The 13,145-nt window shown below is 50.0% G+C and overlaps 1 protein-coding gene across 1 annotated transcript in view; it reads right to left on the bottom strand.

The window, feature by feature from the left end:
- flt4 (fms related receptor tyrosine kinase 4) overlaps positions 1-13,145 on the bottom strand; it is a 93,576-nt gene that overhangs the window by 58,527 nt on the left and 21,904 nt on the right. Inside the window, exon 3 of the mRNA XM_077217214.1 lies at positions 1,083-1,357. Within this exon, the coding sequence (XP_077073329.1) occupies positions 1,083-1,357 (275 nt within the window). The remainder of the gene's footprint in view (positions 1-1,082; positions 1,358-13,145) is intronic.

Raw genomic sequence — 13,145 nt, 5'->3', positions numbered from 1 at the left:
AGCTGGCCTTCTCTACAGATGCAGCTATCTCGTCGTCATTAACGGCGGAAACATCGGCGCGTGGCGGCCGTTGTCCGTCAGCGAGTGACTCGAGTGAAGCTGGTGAAGCTGGCGTGCGAACCGGCGAGCTATCACGGGCTGGAGAAGGCTCGGGGCTGTTTCGTCGACCTCAATGGTGGAAGCGGCGGCAGACGGTGAGGGACTCGAGCGATGCCGGCGAAGCTGGCGGGCGAACCGGCGAGCTTTGGCGGGCAGGAGAAGGCTCGAGGCCGCGCTGGGCACGGCGCTTTCACGGCGCGGAGCTACAGCGGGCTGAAGTGCAGGCTCTGAGAATGATGCCAGGCGAGTCCTCAGGGTCACCATCGGCAGTAGCTCACAGTGAGGGCTTCCGCCGTCGACGAGAGCGAGAGCCACATGATCCTCACCCAGGCAGGAAACGCAGATGACATGGCGATCCTCTTCACTGAGTGTGGCTCGGCACGAGCCGCAGGATCTATGCATCTTGAAAAAGACGCAGCTCTTTTAGGAGAGGGAGAGAGACAGTGAAAAAATGTGTGTCGCAGCGGCGAACACACACACACACTTGCAGAAAATGATATAACGCCGGAAAGCGTAGCTGGTACGGCGGCTAAAGGCGGCGATGCCAGCGACTTCAGACTCAAAGGCTCGTCCCGCTGTGTGCTTTTTCTCAGACGGCGTGGCTTCTCACTCCGGATCACCGCATCGGTGATGATTCGCTGAAGAGATGAAAATCAGTTGTACCAGCCTAATCGAGCTATGTTTATAGGGCGAGACCACGCCCTTTCTGGCGGGACGTGACGAAATGGGCGCGAAATGCCCCCATTGGATATCCGTCACGCAGAGCCTTTCTCGATAGGCTGCTGCTGTTGCCGCAGGGCAGCCAATAGGCGCGCAAGCCGTCTTGCCTATGTCTGCATGCTGCTGCACAGCGTTTTACATTAATTCAAAATTAAGGATAATTTTTGGCTTCAATATCTCGTGGAAAAGAGGTTTTCCCCATAGCGTAAGATATTACGCAGTACGAGAGATACTCTCGTAAGAGAACACTTTCCAGCTCTCACCTCGCACAAAGACAAAAGTGCTGGCTGCCGTGGTCCCATCGATGACAGCTTTGATGTCCTGGTAGAAGCAGCGGTAGCGTCCGGAGTCATTGGCCTGGGCGTCGGGCAGTATTAAGGACTTACAGTAGGGTTTCCCAGCCTCCCCTTGACACTCCTTCACCCTGAGCGCTCTGTGGCCCGGCGTGGGCCCGGGTGACTGCTGATGCTGACGATCAGTAATCTCGATTTTACTCAAAGACTCTTCAGGCCAGCTCCAGTCCAGAATCCGCTGTCCCCTGGAGTGCAGTCACATAAAGTCAGTGCCATTCTAACTGATTTACTACAATATTGCCCCATGGTACACAACCTACATTTTAAGCTTGAGGAGATCAAATCTGAGTTAAAAATGTGTTTATACCCCAACTCATTCAGTTCACCTTCAAGCCAAAACTGACTAATTAGATAAAGTTTGATTAATGCTCCTCTTCTAGGCCCTTTATCTCTTCTAGATGCAAATCTATGTGAAGTCTAAACCAGAGTAACCAAAGTAATGGGTTACATGGCTTTACATTACTTTTTGTCACCTGAGCTGGGATTGCATGTTTTTTAATAGCAAAAAAGTTATATTTCGGCAAAAGCAAAGACACTTTCACAGCAAAAGTGGAAATAAATAAGCCTCAGGATGAAAGAAATGTGAATTCACAACTGAACAAGAGAGGGTGCAGCAATAAAAACAAAAATGTTTTTAACTAAAGTAATTTTTGCTTATTAATATGGTTGAATTGGATCATCGAAGGTCAGCAGTAAAGACATTGGTTAATAGAGTGAGATTAAATACATAAAGTATATTTGTGTAATTTAACATATTTAATTACTGCAGATTTGCACAATATTCTGAGTTTACATTTCACTGTTTTTATTCATTTTGAGGAATACTGAATCTGTTTTTGTGTTAGTGACATGAGTGAATGGTCACATTTAGATCTAGATCTACAATCTTCATGTTCACACACAACGCCATGATTCCTCTCAACATGAGGAAAGGAGAGCTGTCAGTCAATATATGAGAAAACAAAGCACATTTTGCTGTAAAGTTAAAAGTAATGCATTACTTGACTAGTAACTTGAAAAAGTAACTCGCGCTACTTGTAATGTATTACTCCCAAAACTGGTCTAAACATTTAGAAAAGTAATAGCAGTCTTCTTTCAATATGAAATTATAGAGGAGGGGGTTGCTTAAATTCTTAATCCTAAGTATGTGAAATAATAATAGTAATGCTTGCTTCAATTGCTTGCAAAGATGTTTGTTTTTACTTAAAAAGCGTACTGTGCATGTCTTGAAATTTTCCCTTGTAACAGACAGATTTGTAGATGGCAAAGGAAAAGGCAATGACATTTAAACTGATGTGTTCCTCAATCAGATTATGAAAAACAGTGATTTCTGAACGCCAGCCATGGCTTTGCTCAATACTGCTCATCGATCACACTGAACTGCTGAAAAACAATTTATTCTGGGAATTCTTGGCGAGAAACGTCTGCAAATTTTGAAGGGATTAGACCTAAATATGTTGGATAGCCTCCCTGTGTGTTCATACCACATTTATTTCTAAACTTAACTATCAAATCAATTCCAAATGTAACATTCTCCTTGTTTTTGTAATGGCTCACAGGCTTATCCAATTATTCAATCAAAAACGACCAAATCCATGCCTTGATTGTTTATTCAACTAGACATTTTATCCCATTCAGCACCAAAAAGTAATTTAACCTAGATGCATTAGGGTTGTTGATATATGATGTGGTCATGGACTTGTTTTTATTTTTATAAATATCAAGATTTTTCGAAAGAATCTATGTAAATGTCCATATTTTAGGTCCTGTTCACAATTTCTTTACAATTTTATCCTGAAGTATGAAGTGAAGTATGACACTGGAACCTAGCAGAATTACAATAATAAAGCATATTTTGCAAATGTCCGTGTCATGTGTCTCGTGTCGGGCCTCCATCAACTCAAACATCACAAACACAGCTCTTACGGGGGCTTGTGATGGCATGTCTCAAAAGGTAAATGTAGGCAACTTTCAAAAAAAGCTCCAACATTTTACTTTTAGCTGTGTTGATGAATAGGCATTTGAGTAACTAACACTGTCTACAGCGAACTTGAGCATCTCGCTTATAATAAACCCATCCAACGCATCAGGCTTATTTTTGATATGACTCACCACAACTGTTTAAGTCTGTCTACTCTGGAAACATTAAAGTAGACATTATTAAATGGTACATTTGTCTTTCTGGAAATGTCCATAATGATGCTGTATTGAAGCTTCCGCTGTAGCATGTTGCATTGCAATGACCAACCCCTCAGTCTGCTACAGTAGCCAGAGCCCAAACTCCAAGCCTATTACAGTAGCCGCACCCCAAACTCTCAGCCTGCTACAGTAGCCGCACCCCAAACTCTCAGCCTGCTACAGTAGCCGCACCCCAAACTCTCAGCCTGCTACAGTAGCCACACCGCAAACTCTCAGTCTGCTACAGTAGCCACACCCCAAACTCTCAGCCTGACACAGTAGCCACACCCCAAACTCTATCTGCTACAGTAGCCACACCCAAAACTCTGTCTGCTACAGTAGCCACACCCCAAACTCTCAGTCTGCTACAGTAGCCACACCCCAAACTCTCAGTCTGTTACAGTACCCTCACCCCAAACTCTCAGCCTATTACAGTAGCCACACCCCAAACTCTCAGCCTTTTACAGTAGCCACACCCCAAACTCTTAGCCTATTACAGTAGCCGCACCCCAAACTCTCAGCCTATTACAGTAGACACACCCCAAACTCTCAGCCTATTACAGTATCCACACCCCAAACTCTCAGCCTGTTACAGTTCCCACACCCTAAACTCTCAGCCTATTACAGTACCCAATCCCCAAACTCTCAGCCTGATACAGTAGCCACGCCCCAAACTCTCAACCAGCTACAGTAGCCACACCCCAAACTCTCAGCCTGCTACAGTAGCCACACCCCAAACTCTCAGCCTGCAACAGTAGCCACACCCCAAACTCTCAACCTGTTACAGTACCCACACCCCAAACTCTCAGCCTATTACAGTAGCCGCACCCCGAACTCTCAGCCTGATACAGTAGCCATGCCCCAAACTCTCAGCCTGCTACAGTAGCCACACCCCAAACTCTCAGCCTGTTACAGTACCCACACCTCAAACTCTTAGCCTATTACAGTAGCCACACCCCAAACTCTTAGCCTATTACAGTAGCCACACCCCAAACTCTCAGCCTGTTACAATACCCGCACCCCAAACTCTCAGCCTATTACAGTAGCCACACCCCAAACTCTCAGCCTGTTACAGTACCCACACCCCAAACTCTCAGCCTATTACAGTAGCCACACCCCAAACTCTCAGCCTGTTACAGTACCCAATCCCCAAACTCTCAGCCTGATACAGTAGCCACGCCCCAAACTCTCAGTTTGTTACAGTACCCACACCTCAAACTCTTAGCCTATTACAGTAGCCACACCCCAAACTCTCAGCCTGTTACAGTACCCGCACCCCAAACTCTCAGCCTATTACAGTAGCCACACCCCAAACTCTCAGCCTGTTACAGTACCCGCACCCCAAACTCTCAGCCTATTACAGTAGCCACACCCCAAACTCTCAGCCTGTTACAGTACCCACACCCCAAACTCTCAGCCTATTACAGTAGCCACACCCCAAAATCTCAGCCTGTTACAGTACCCAATCCCCAAACTCTCAGCCTGATACAGTAGCCACGCCCCAAACTCTCAGTTTGTTACAGTAGCCACACCCCAGTCTCTCAGCCTGCTACAGTAGCCACACCCCAAACTCTCAGTCTGTTACAGTACCCACACCCCAAACTCTCAGCCTATTACATTAGCCACACCCCAAACTCTCAGCCTATTATAGTAGCCGCACCCCAAACTCTCAGTCGGATACAGTTGCCCCGCCCCAAAATCTCAGCCTGCTACAGTAGCCATACCCCAAACTCTCAGCCTGTTACAGTACCCACACCCCAAACTCTCAGCCTATTATATTAGCCACACCCCAAACTCTTAGCATGATACAGTAGCCACACCCCAAACTCTCAGCCTATTACAGTAGCCGCACCCCAAACTCCAGCCTGCTACAGTACCCACACCCCAAACTCTCAGCCTATTACAGTAACCCACACCCCAATCTCTCAGCCTGCTACAGTACCCACACCCCAAACTCTCAGCCTATTATAGTAGCCGCACCCCAAACTCTCAGCCTATTACAGTACCCTCACCCCAAACTCTCAGCTTGATACAGTAGCCACACCCCAAAATCTCAGCCTGCTACAGTAGCCGCACTCCAAACTCTCAGCCTGCTACAGTAGCCGCACCCCAAACTCTCAGCCTATTACAGTAGCCGCACCCCAAACTCTCAGCATGATACAGTAGCCACGCCCCAAACTCTCAGCCTATTACAGTAGCCGCACCCCAAACTCTCAGCCTGCTACAGTACCCACACCCCAAACTCTCAGCCTATTACAGTAACCCACACCCGATCTCTCAGCCTGCTACAGTACCCACACCCCAAACTCTCAGCCTATTACAGTAGCCGCACCCCAAACTCTCAGCCTATTACAATACCCCCACCCCAAACTCTCAGCCTATTACAGTAGCCGCACCCCAAACTCTCAGCCTGATACAGTACCCCCACCCCTGACTCTCAGCTTGATACAGTAGCCACACCCCAAAATCTCAGCCTGCTACAGTACCCACACCCCAAACTCTCAGCCTATTACAGTAGCTGCACCCCAAACTCTCAGCCTATTACAGTACCCCCACCCCAAACTCTCAGCCTATTACAGTAGCCGGACCCAAAACTCTCAGTCTGATACAGTAGCCATGCCCCAAACTCTCAGCCTGCTACAGTAGCCGCACCCCAAACCCTCAGCCTGATACAGTAGTCACGCCCCAAACTCTATCTGCTACAGTAGCCACACCCCAAACTCTCAGCCTATTACAGTAGCCACACCCCAAACTCTCAGTCTGTTACAGTAACCACAGCCAAACTCTCAGCCTATTACAGTAGCCACACCCCAAACTCTCAGCCTATTACAGTAGCCGCACCCCAAACTCTCAGGCTGATACAGTAGCCCCGCCCCAAAATCTCAGCCTGCTACAGTAGCCATACCCCAAACTCTCAGCCTGTTACAGTACCCACACCCCAAACTCTCAGCCTATTATAGTAGCCACACCCCAAACTCTCAGCCTATTATAGTAGCCACACCCCAAACTCTCAGTCTGTTACAGTAACCACAGCCAAACTCTCAGCCTATTACAGTAGCCACACCCCAAACTCTCAGCCTATTACAGTAGCCGCACCCCAAACTCTCAGGCTGATAGAGTAGCCCCGCCCCAAAATCTCAGCCTGCTACAGTAGCCATACCCCAAACTCTCAGCCTGTTACAGTACCCACACCCCAAACTCTCAGCCTATTATAGTAGCCACACCCCAAACTCTCAGCCTATTATAGTAGCCACACCCCAAACTCTCAGCCTATTACAGTAGCCGCACCCCAAACTCTCAGCCTGCTACAGTACCCACACCCCAAACTCTCAGCCTATTACAGTAACCCACACCCTTAATCTCTCAGCCTGCTACAGTACCCACACCCCAAACTCTCAGCCTATTACAGTAGCCGCACCCCAAGCTCTCAGCCTATTACAGTACCCCCACCCCAAACTCTCAGCCAATTACAGTACCCCCACCCCAAATTCTCAGCTTGATACAGTAGCCACACCCCAAAATCTCAACCTGCTACAGTAGCCGCACTCCAAACTCTCAGCCTGCTACAGTAGCCACACCCCAAACTCTCAGCCTATTACAGTAGCCGCACCCCAAACTCTCAGCATGATACAGTAGCCACTCCCCAAACTCTCAGCCTATTACAGTAGCCGCACCCCAAACTCTCAGCCTGCTATAGTATCCACACCTCAAACTCTCAGCCTATTACAGTAACCCACACCCCAATCTCTCAGCCTGCTACAGTACCCACACCCCAAACTCTCAGGCTATTACAGTAGCTGCACCCCAAAATCCCAGCCTATTACAGTACCCCCAACCCAAACTCTCAGTCTATTACAGTAGCCGCACCCCAAACTCTCAGCCTGGCACAGTAGCCACACCCCAAACTCTCAGCCTGCTACAGTAGCCGCACCCCAAACTCTCAGCCTATTACAGTAACCTACACCCCAATCTCTCAGCCTGCTACAGTACCCACACCCCAAACTCTCAGCCTATTATAGTAGCCGCACCCCAATCTCTCAGCCTGCTACAGTACCCACACCCCAAACTCTCAGCCTATTGCAGTAGCCGCACCCCAAACTCTCAGCCTATTACAGTACCCCCACCCCAAACTCTCAGCCTATTACAGTAGCCACACCCCAAACTCTCAGCCTGATACGGTACCCCCACCCCAAACTCTCAGCTTGATACAGTAGCCACACCCCAAAATCTCGGCCTGCTACAGTACCCACACCCCAAACTCTCAGCCTATTACAGTAGCTGCACCCCAAACTCTCAGCCTATTACAGTAGCCGCACCCCAAACTCTCAGGCTGATACAGTAGCCCCGCCCCAAAATCTCAGCCTGCTACAGTAGCCATACCCCAAACTCTCAGCTTGTTACAGTACCCACACCCCAAACTCTCAGCCTATTATAGTAGCCACATCCCAAACTCTCAGCATGATACAGTAGCCACAACCCAAACTCTCAGCCTATTACAGTAGCCGCACCCCAAACTCTCAGCCTGCTACAGTACCCACACCCCAAACTCTCAGCCTATTACAGTAACCCACACCCTTAATGTCTCAGCCTGCTACAGTACCCACACCCCAAACTCTCAGCCTATTACAGTAGCCGCACCCCAAACTCTCAGCCTATTACAGTACCCCCACCCCAAACTCTCAGCCAATTACAGTACCCCCACCCCAAACTCTCAGCTTGATACAGTAGCCACACCCCAAAATCTCAGCCTGCTACAGTAGCCGCACTCCAAACTCTCAGCCTGTTACAGTAGCCGCACCCCAAACTCTCAGCCTATTACAGTAGCCGCACCCCAAACTCTCAGCATGATACAGTAGCCACTCCCCAAACTCTCAGCCTATTACAGTAGCCGCACCCCAAACTCTCAGCCTGCTACAGTATCCACACCAAAAACTCTCAGCCTATTACAGTAACCCACACCCCAATCTCTCAGCCTACTAGAGTACCCACACCCCAAACTCTCAGCCTATTACAGTAGCCGCACCCCAAACTCACAGCCTATTACAGTACCTCCACCCCAAACTCTCAGCCTATTACAGTAGCCGCACCCCAAACTCTCAGCCTGATACAGTAGCCACACCCCAAACTCTCAGCCTGCTACAGTAGCCGCACCCCAAACTCTCAGCCTGCTACAGTAGCCACACCCCAAACCCTCAGCCTGATACAGTAGCCACGCCCCGAACTCTATCTGCTACAGTAGCCACACCCCAAACTCTCAGCCTTTTACAGTAGCCATGCCCCAAACTCTCAGCCTGCTACAGTAGCCACGCCCCAAACTCTCAGCCTGTTACCGTTGCCAAACCTCCAAACTCTCAGCCTATTACAGTAGCCGCGTCCCAAACTCACAGTCTGCTACAGTAGCCACACCCCAAACTCTCAGCCTGCTACAGTAGCCACACCCCAATCTCTCAGCCTATTACAGTAGCCGCACCCCAAACTCTCAGTCTGCTACAGTAGCCACGCCCCAAACTCTCAGCCTGTTACCGTTGCCACGCCCCCAAACTCTCAGCCTATTACAGTAGCCGTGCCCCAAACTCTCAGCCTATTGAAGTAGCCGCGCCCCAAACTCTCAGTCTGCTACAGTAGCCACACCGCAAACTCTTAGTCTGCTACAGTAGCCACACCCCAAACTCTCAGCCTGTTACAGTACCCACACCCCAAACTCTCAGCCTATTACAGTAGCCGCACCCCAAACTCTCAGCCTATTACAGTAGCCACACCCCAAACTCTCAGCCTGTTACAGTAGCCACACCCCAAACTCTAAGCCTGCTACAGTAGCCACACCGCAAACTCTCAGTCTGTTACAGTAGCCGCACCCCAAACTCTCAGCCTATTACAGTAGCCACACCCCAAACTCTCAGCCTGTTACAGTAGCCACACCCCAAACTCTCAGCCTGTTATAGTAGCCACACTCCAAACTCTCAGTCTGTTACAGTAGCCACACCCCAAACTCTCAGCCTGTTACATTAGCCACACCCCAAACTCTAAGCCTGCTACAGTAGCCACACCGCAAACTCTCAGTCTGCTACAGTACCAACACCCAAAACTCTCAGCCTTTTACAGTAGCCACACCCCAAACTCCAAGCCTGTTACAGTAGCCACACCCCAAACTCTCAGCCTGCTATAGTAGCCACGCCCCAAACTCTCAGCCTGTTACCGTTGCCAAACCTCCAAACTCTCAGCCTATTACAGTAGCCACGCCCAAACTCTCAGTCTGCTACAGTAGCCACACCCCAAACTCTCAGCCTGCTACAGTAGCCACACCCCAATCTCTCAGCCTATTACAGTAGCCGCACCCCAAACTCTCAGTCTGCTACAGTAGCCACGCCCCAAACTCTCAGCCTGTTACCGTTGCCACGCCCCCAAACTCTCAGCCTATTACAGTAGCCGTGCCCCAAACTCTCAGCCTATTGAAGTAGCCGCACCCCAAACTCTCAGTCTGCTACAGTAGCCACACCGCAAACTCTTAGTCTGCTACAGTAGCCACACCCCAAACTCTCAGCCTGTTACAGTACCCACACCCCAAACTCTCAGCCTATTACAGTAGCCGCACCCCAAACTCTCAGCCTATTACAGTAGCCACACCCCAAACTCTCAGCCTGTTACAGTAGCCACACCCCAAACTCTAAGCCTGCTACAGTAGCCACACCGCAAACTCTCAGTCTGTTACAGTAGCCGCACCCCAAACTCTCAGCCTGTTACAGTAGCCACAACCCAAACTCCAAGCCTGTTACAGTAGCCACACCCCAAACTCTCAGTGTGCAACAGTAGCCACACCCCATACTCTCAGCCTGCTACAGTAGCCACACCCCAAACTCTCAGTCTGTTACAGTAGCCACACCCCAAACTTTCAGCCTATTACAGTAGCCACACCCCAAACTCTCAGTCTGTTACAGTAGCCACACCCCAAACTCTCTTTCTGTTACATTAGCCACACCCCAAACTCTCAGTCTGCTACAGTAGCCATGCCCCAAACTCTCAGCCTGTTACCGTTGCCACGCCCCCAAACTCTCAGCCTATTACAGGAGCCGTGCCCCAAACTCTCAGCCTATTGAAGTAGCCGCGCCCCAAACTCTCAGTCTGCTACAGTAGCCACACCGCAAACTCTTAGTCTGCTACAGTAGCCACACCCCAAACTCTCAGCCTGTTACAGTACCCACACCCCAAACTATCAGCCTATTACAGTAGCCGCACCCCAAACTCTCAGCCTATTACAGTAGCCACACCCCAAACTCTCAGCCTGTTACAGTAGCCACACCCCAAACTCTAAGCTTGCTACAGTAGCCACACCGCAAACTCTCAGTCTGTTACAGTAGCCACACCCCAAACTCTCAGCCTATTACAGTAGCCACACCCCAAACTCTCAGCCTGTTACAGTAGCCACACCCCAAACTCTCAGCCTGTGATAGTAGCCACACCCCAAACTCTCAGTCTGTTACAGTAGCCACACCCCAAACTCTCAGCCTGTTACATTAGCCACACCCCAAACTCTAAGCCTGCTACAGTAGCCACACCGCAAACTCTCAGTCTGCTACAGTACCCACACCCAAAACTCTCAGTCTGTTACAGTAGCCACACCCCAAACTCCAAGCCTGTTACAGTAGCCACACCCCAAACTCTCACCCTGCTACAGTAGCCACGTCCCAAACTCTCAGCCTGTTACCGTTGCCAAACCTCCAAACTCTCAGCCTATTACAGTAGCCACGCCCCAAACTCTCAGTCTGCTACAGTAGCCACACCCCAAACTCTCAGCCTGCTACAGTAGCCACACCCCAATCTCTCAGCCTATTACAGTAGCCGCACCCCAAACTCTCAGTCTGCTACAGTAGCCACGCCCCAAACTCTCAGCCTGTTACCGTTGCCACGCCCCCAAACTCTCAGCCTATTACAGTAGCCGTGCCCCAAACTCTCAGCCTATTGAAGTAGCCGCGCCCCAAACTCTCAGTCTGCTACAGTAGCCACACCGCAAACTCTTAGTCTGCTACAGTAGCCACACCCCAAACTCTCAGCCTGTTACAGTACCCACACCCCAAACTCTCAGCCTATTACAGTAGCCGCACCCCAAACTCTCAGCCTATTACAGTAGCCACACCCCAAACTCTCAGCCTGTTACAGTAGCCACACCCCAAACTCTAAGCCTGCTACAGTAGCCACACCGCAAACTCTCAGTCTGTTACAGTAGCCGCACCCCAAACTCTCAGCCTATTACAGTAGCCACACCCCAAACTCTCAGCCTGTTACAGTAGCCACACCCCAAACTCTCAGCCTGTTATAGTAGCCACACCCCAAACTCTCAGTCTGTTACAGTAGCCACACCCCAAACTCTCAGCCTGTTACATTAGCCACAGCCCAAACTCTAAGCCTGCTACAGTAGCCACACCGCAAACTCTCAGTCTGCTACAGTACCCACACCCAAAACTCTCAGCCTGTTACAGTAGCCACACCCCAAACTCCAAGCCTGTTACAGTAGCCACACCCCAAACTCTCAGTGTGCAACAGTAGCCACACCCCATACTCTCAGCCTGCTACAGTAGCCACACCCCAAACTCTCAGTCTATTACAGTAGCCGCACCCCAAACTCTCAGCCTATTACAGTAGCCACACCCCAAACTCTCAGCCTGTTACAGTAGCCACACCCCAAACTCTCAGCCTGTTATAGTAGCCACACTCCAAACTCTCAGTCTGTTACAGTAGCCACACCCCAAACTCTCAGCCTGTTACATTAGCCACACCCCAAACTCTAAGCCTGCTACAGTAGCCACACCGCAAACTCTCAGTCTGCTACAGTACCAACACCCAAAACTCTCAGCCTTTTACAGTAGCCACACCCCAAACTCCAAGCCTGTTACAGTAGCCACACCCCAAACTCTCAGCCTGCTATAGTAGCCACGCCCCAAACTCTCAGCCTGTTACCGTTGCCAAACCTCCAAACTCTCAGCCTATTACAGTAGCCACGCCCAAACTCTCAGTCTGCTACAGTAGCCACACCCCAAACTCTCAGCCTGCTACAGTAGCCACACCCCAATCTCTCAGCCTATTACAGTAGCCGCACCCCAAACTCTCAGTCTGCTACAGTAGCCACGCCCCAAACTCTCAGCCTGTTACCGTTGCCACGCCCCCAAACTCTCAGCCTATTACAGTAGCCGTGCCCCAAACTCTCAGCCTATTGAAGTAGCCGCACCCCAAACTCTCAGTCTGCTACAGTAGCCACACCGCAAACTCTTAGTCTGCTACAGTAGCCACACCCCAAACTCTCAGCCTGTTACAGTACCCACACCCCAAACTCTCAGCCTATTACAGTAGCCGCACCCCAAACTCTCAGCCTATTACAGTAGCCACACCCCAAACTCTCAGCCTGTTACAGTAGCCACACCCCAAACTCTAAGCCTGCTACAGTAGCCACACCGCAAACTCTCAGTCTGTTACAGTAGCCGCACCCCAAACTCTCAGCCTGTTACAGTAGCCACAACCCAAACTCCAAGCCTGTTACAGTAGCCACACCCCAAACTCTCAGTGTGCAACAGTAGCCACACCCCATACTCTCAGCCTGCTACAGTAGCCACACCCCAAACTCTCAGTCTGTTACAGTAGCCACACCCCAAACTTTCAGCCTATTACAGTAGCCACACCCCAAACTCTCAGTCTGTTACAGTAGCCACACCCCAAACTCTCTTTCTGTTACATTAGCCACACCCCAAACTCTCAGTCTGCTACAGTAGCCATGCCCCAAACTCTCAGCCTGTTACCGTTGCCACG

This window comes from Siphateles boraxobius, unplaced genomic scaffold (genome assembly GCF_051911475.1).
Source record: "Siphateles boraxobius isolate OS27281-9 unplaced genomic scaffold, OSU_SipBor_1 70, whole genome shotgun sequence".
NCBI classification, from domain to species: Eukaryota; Metazoa; Chordata; class Actinopteri; order Cypriniformes; family Leuciscidae; genus Siphateles; species Siphateles boraxobius.
Note: the sequence above shows the minus strand (reverse complement) of the source record. Positions and strands in the feature narration are given on the sequence as shown.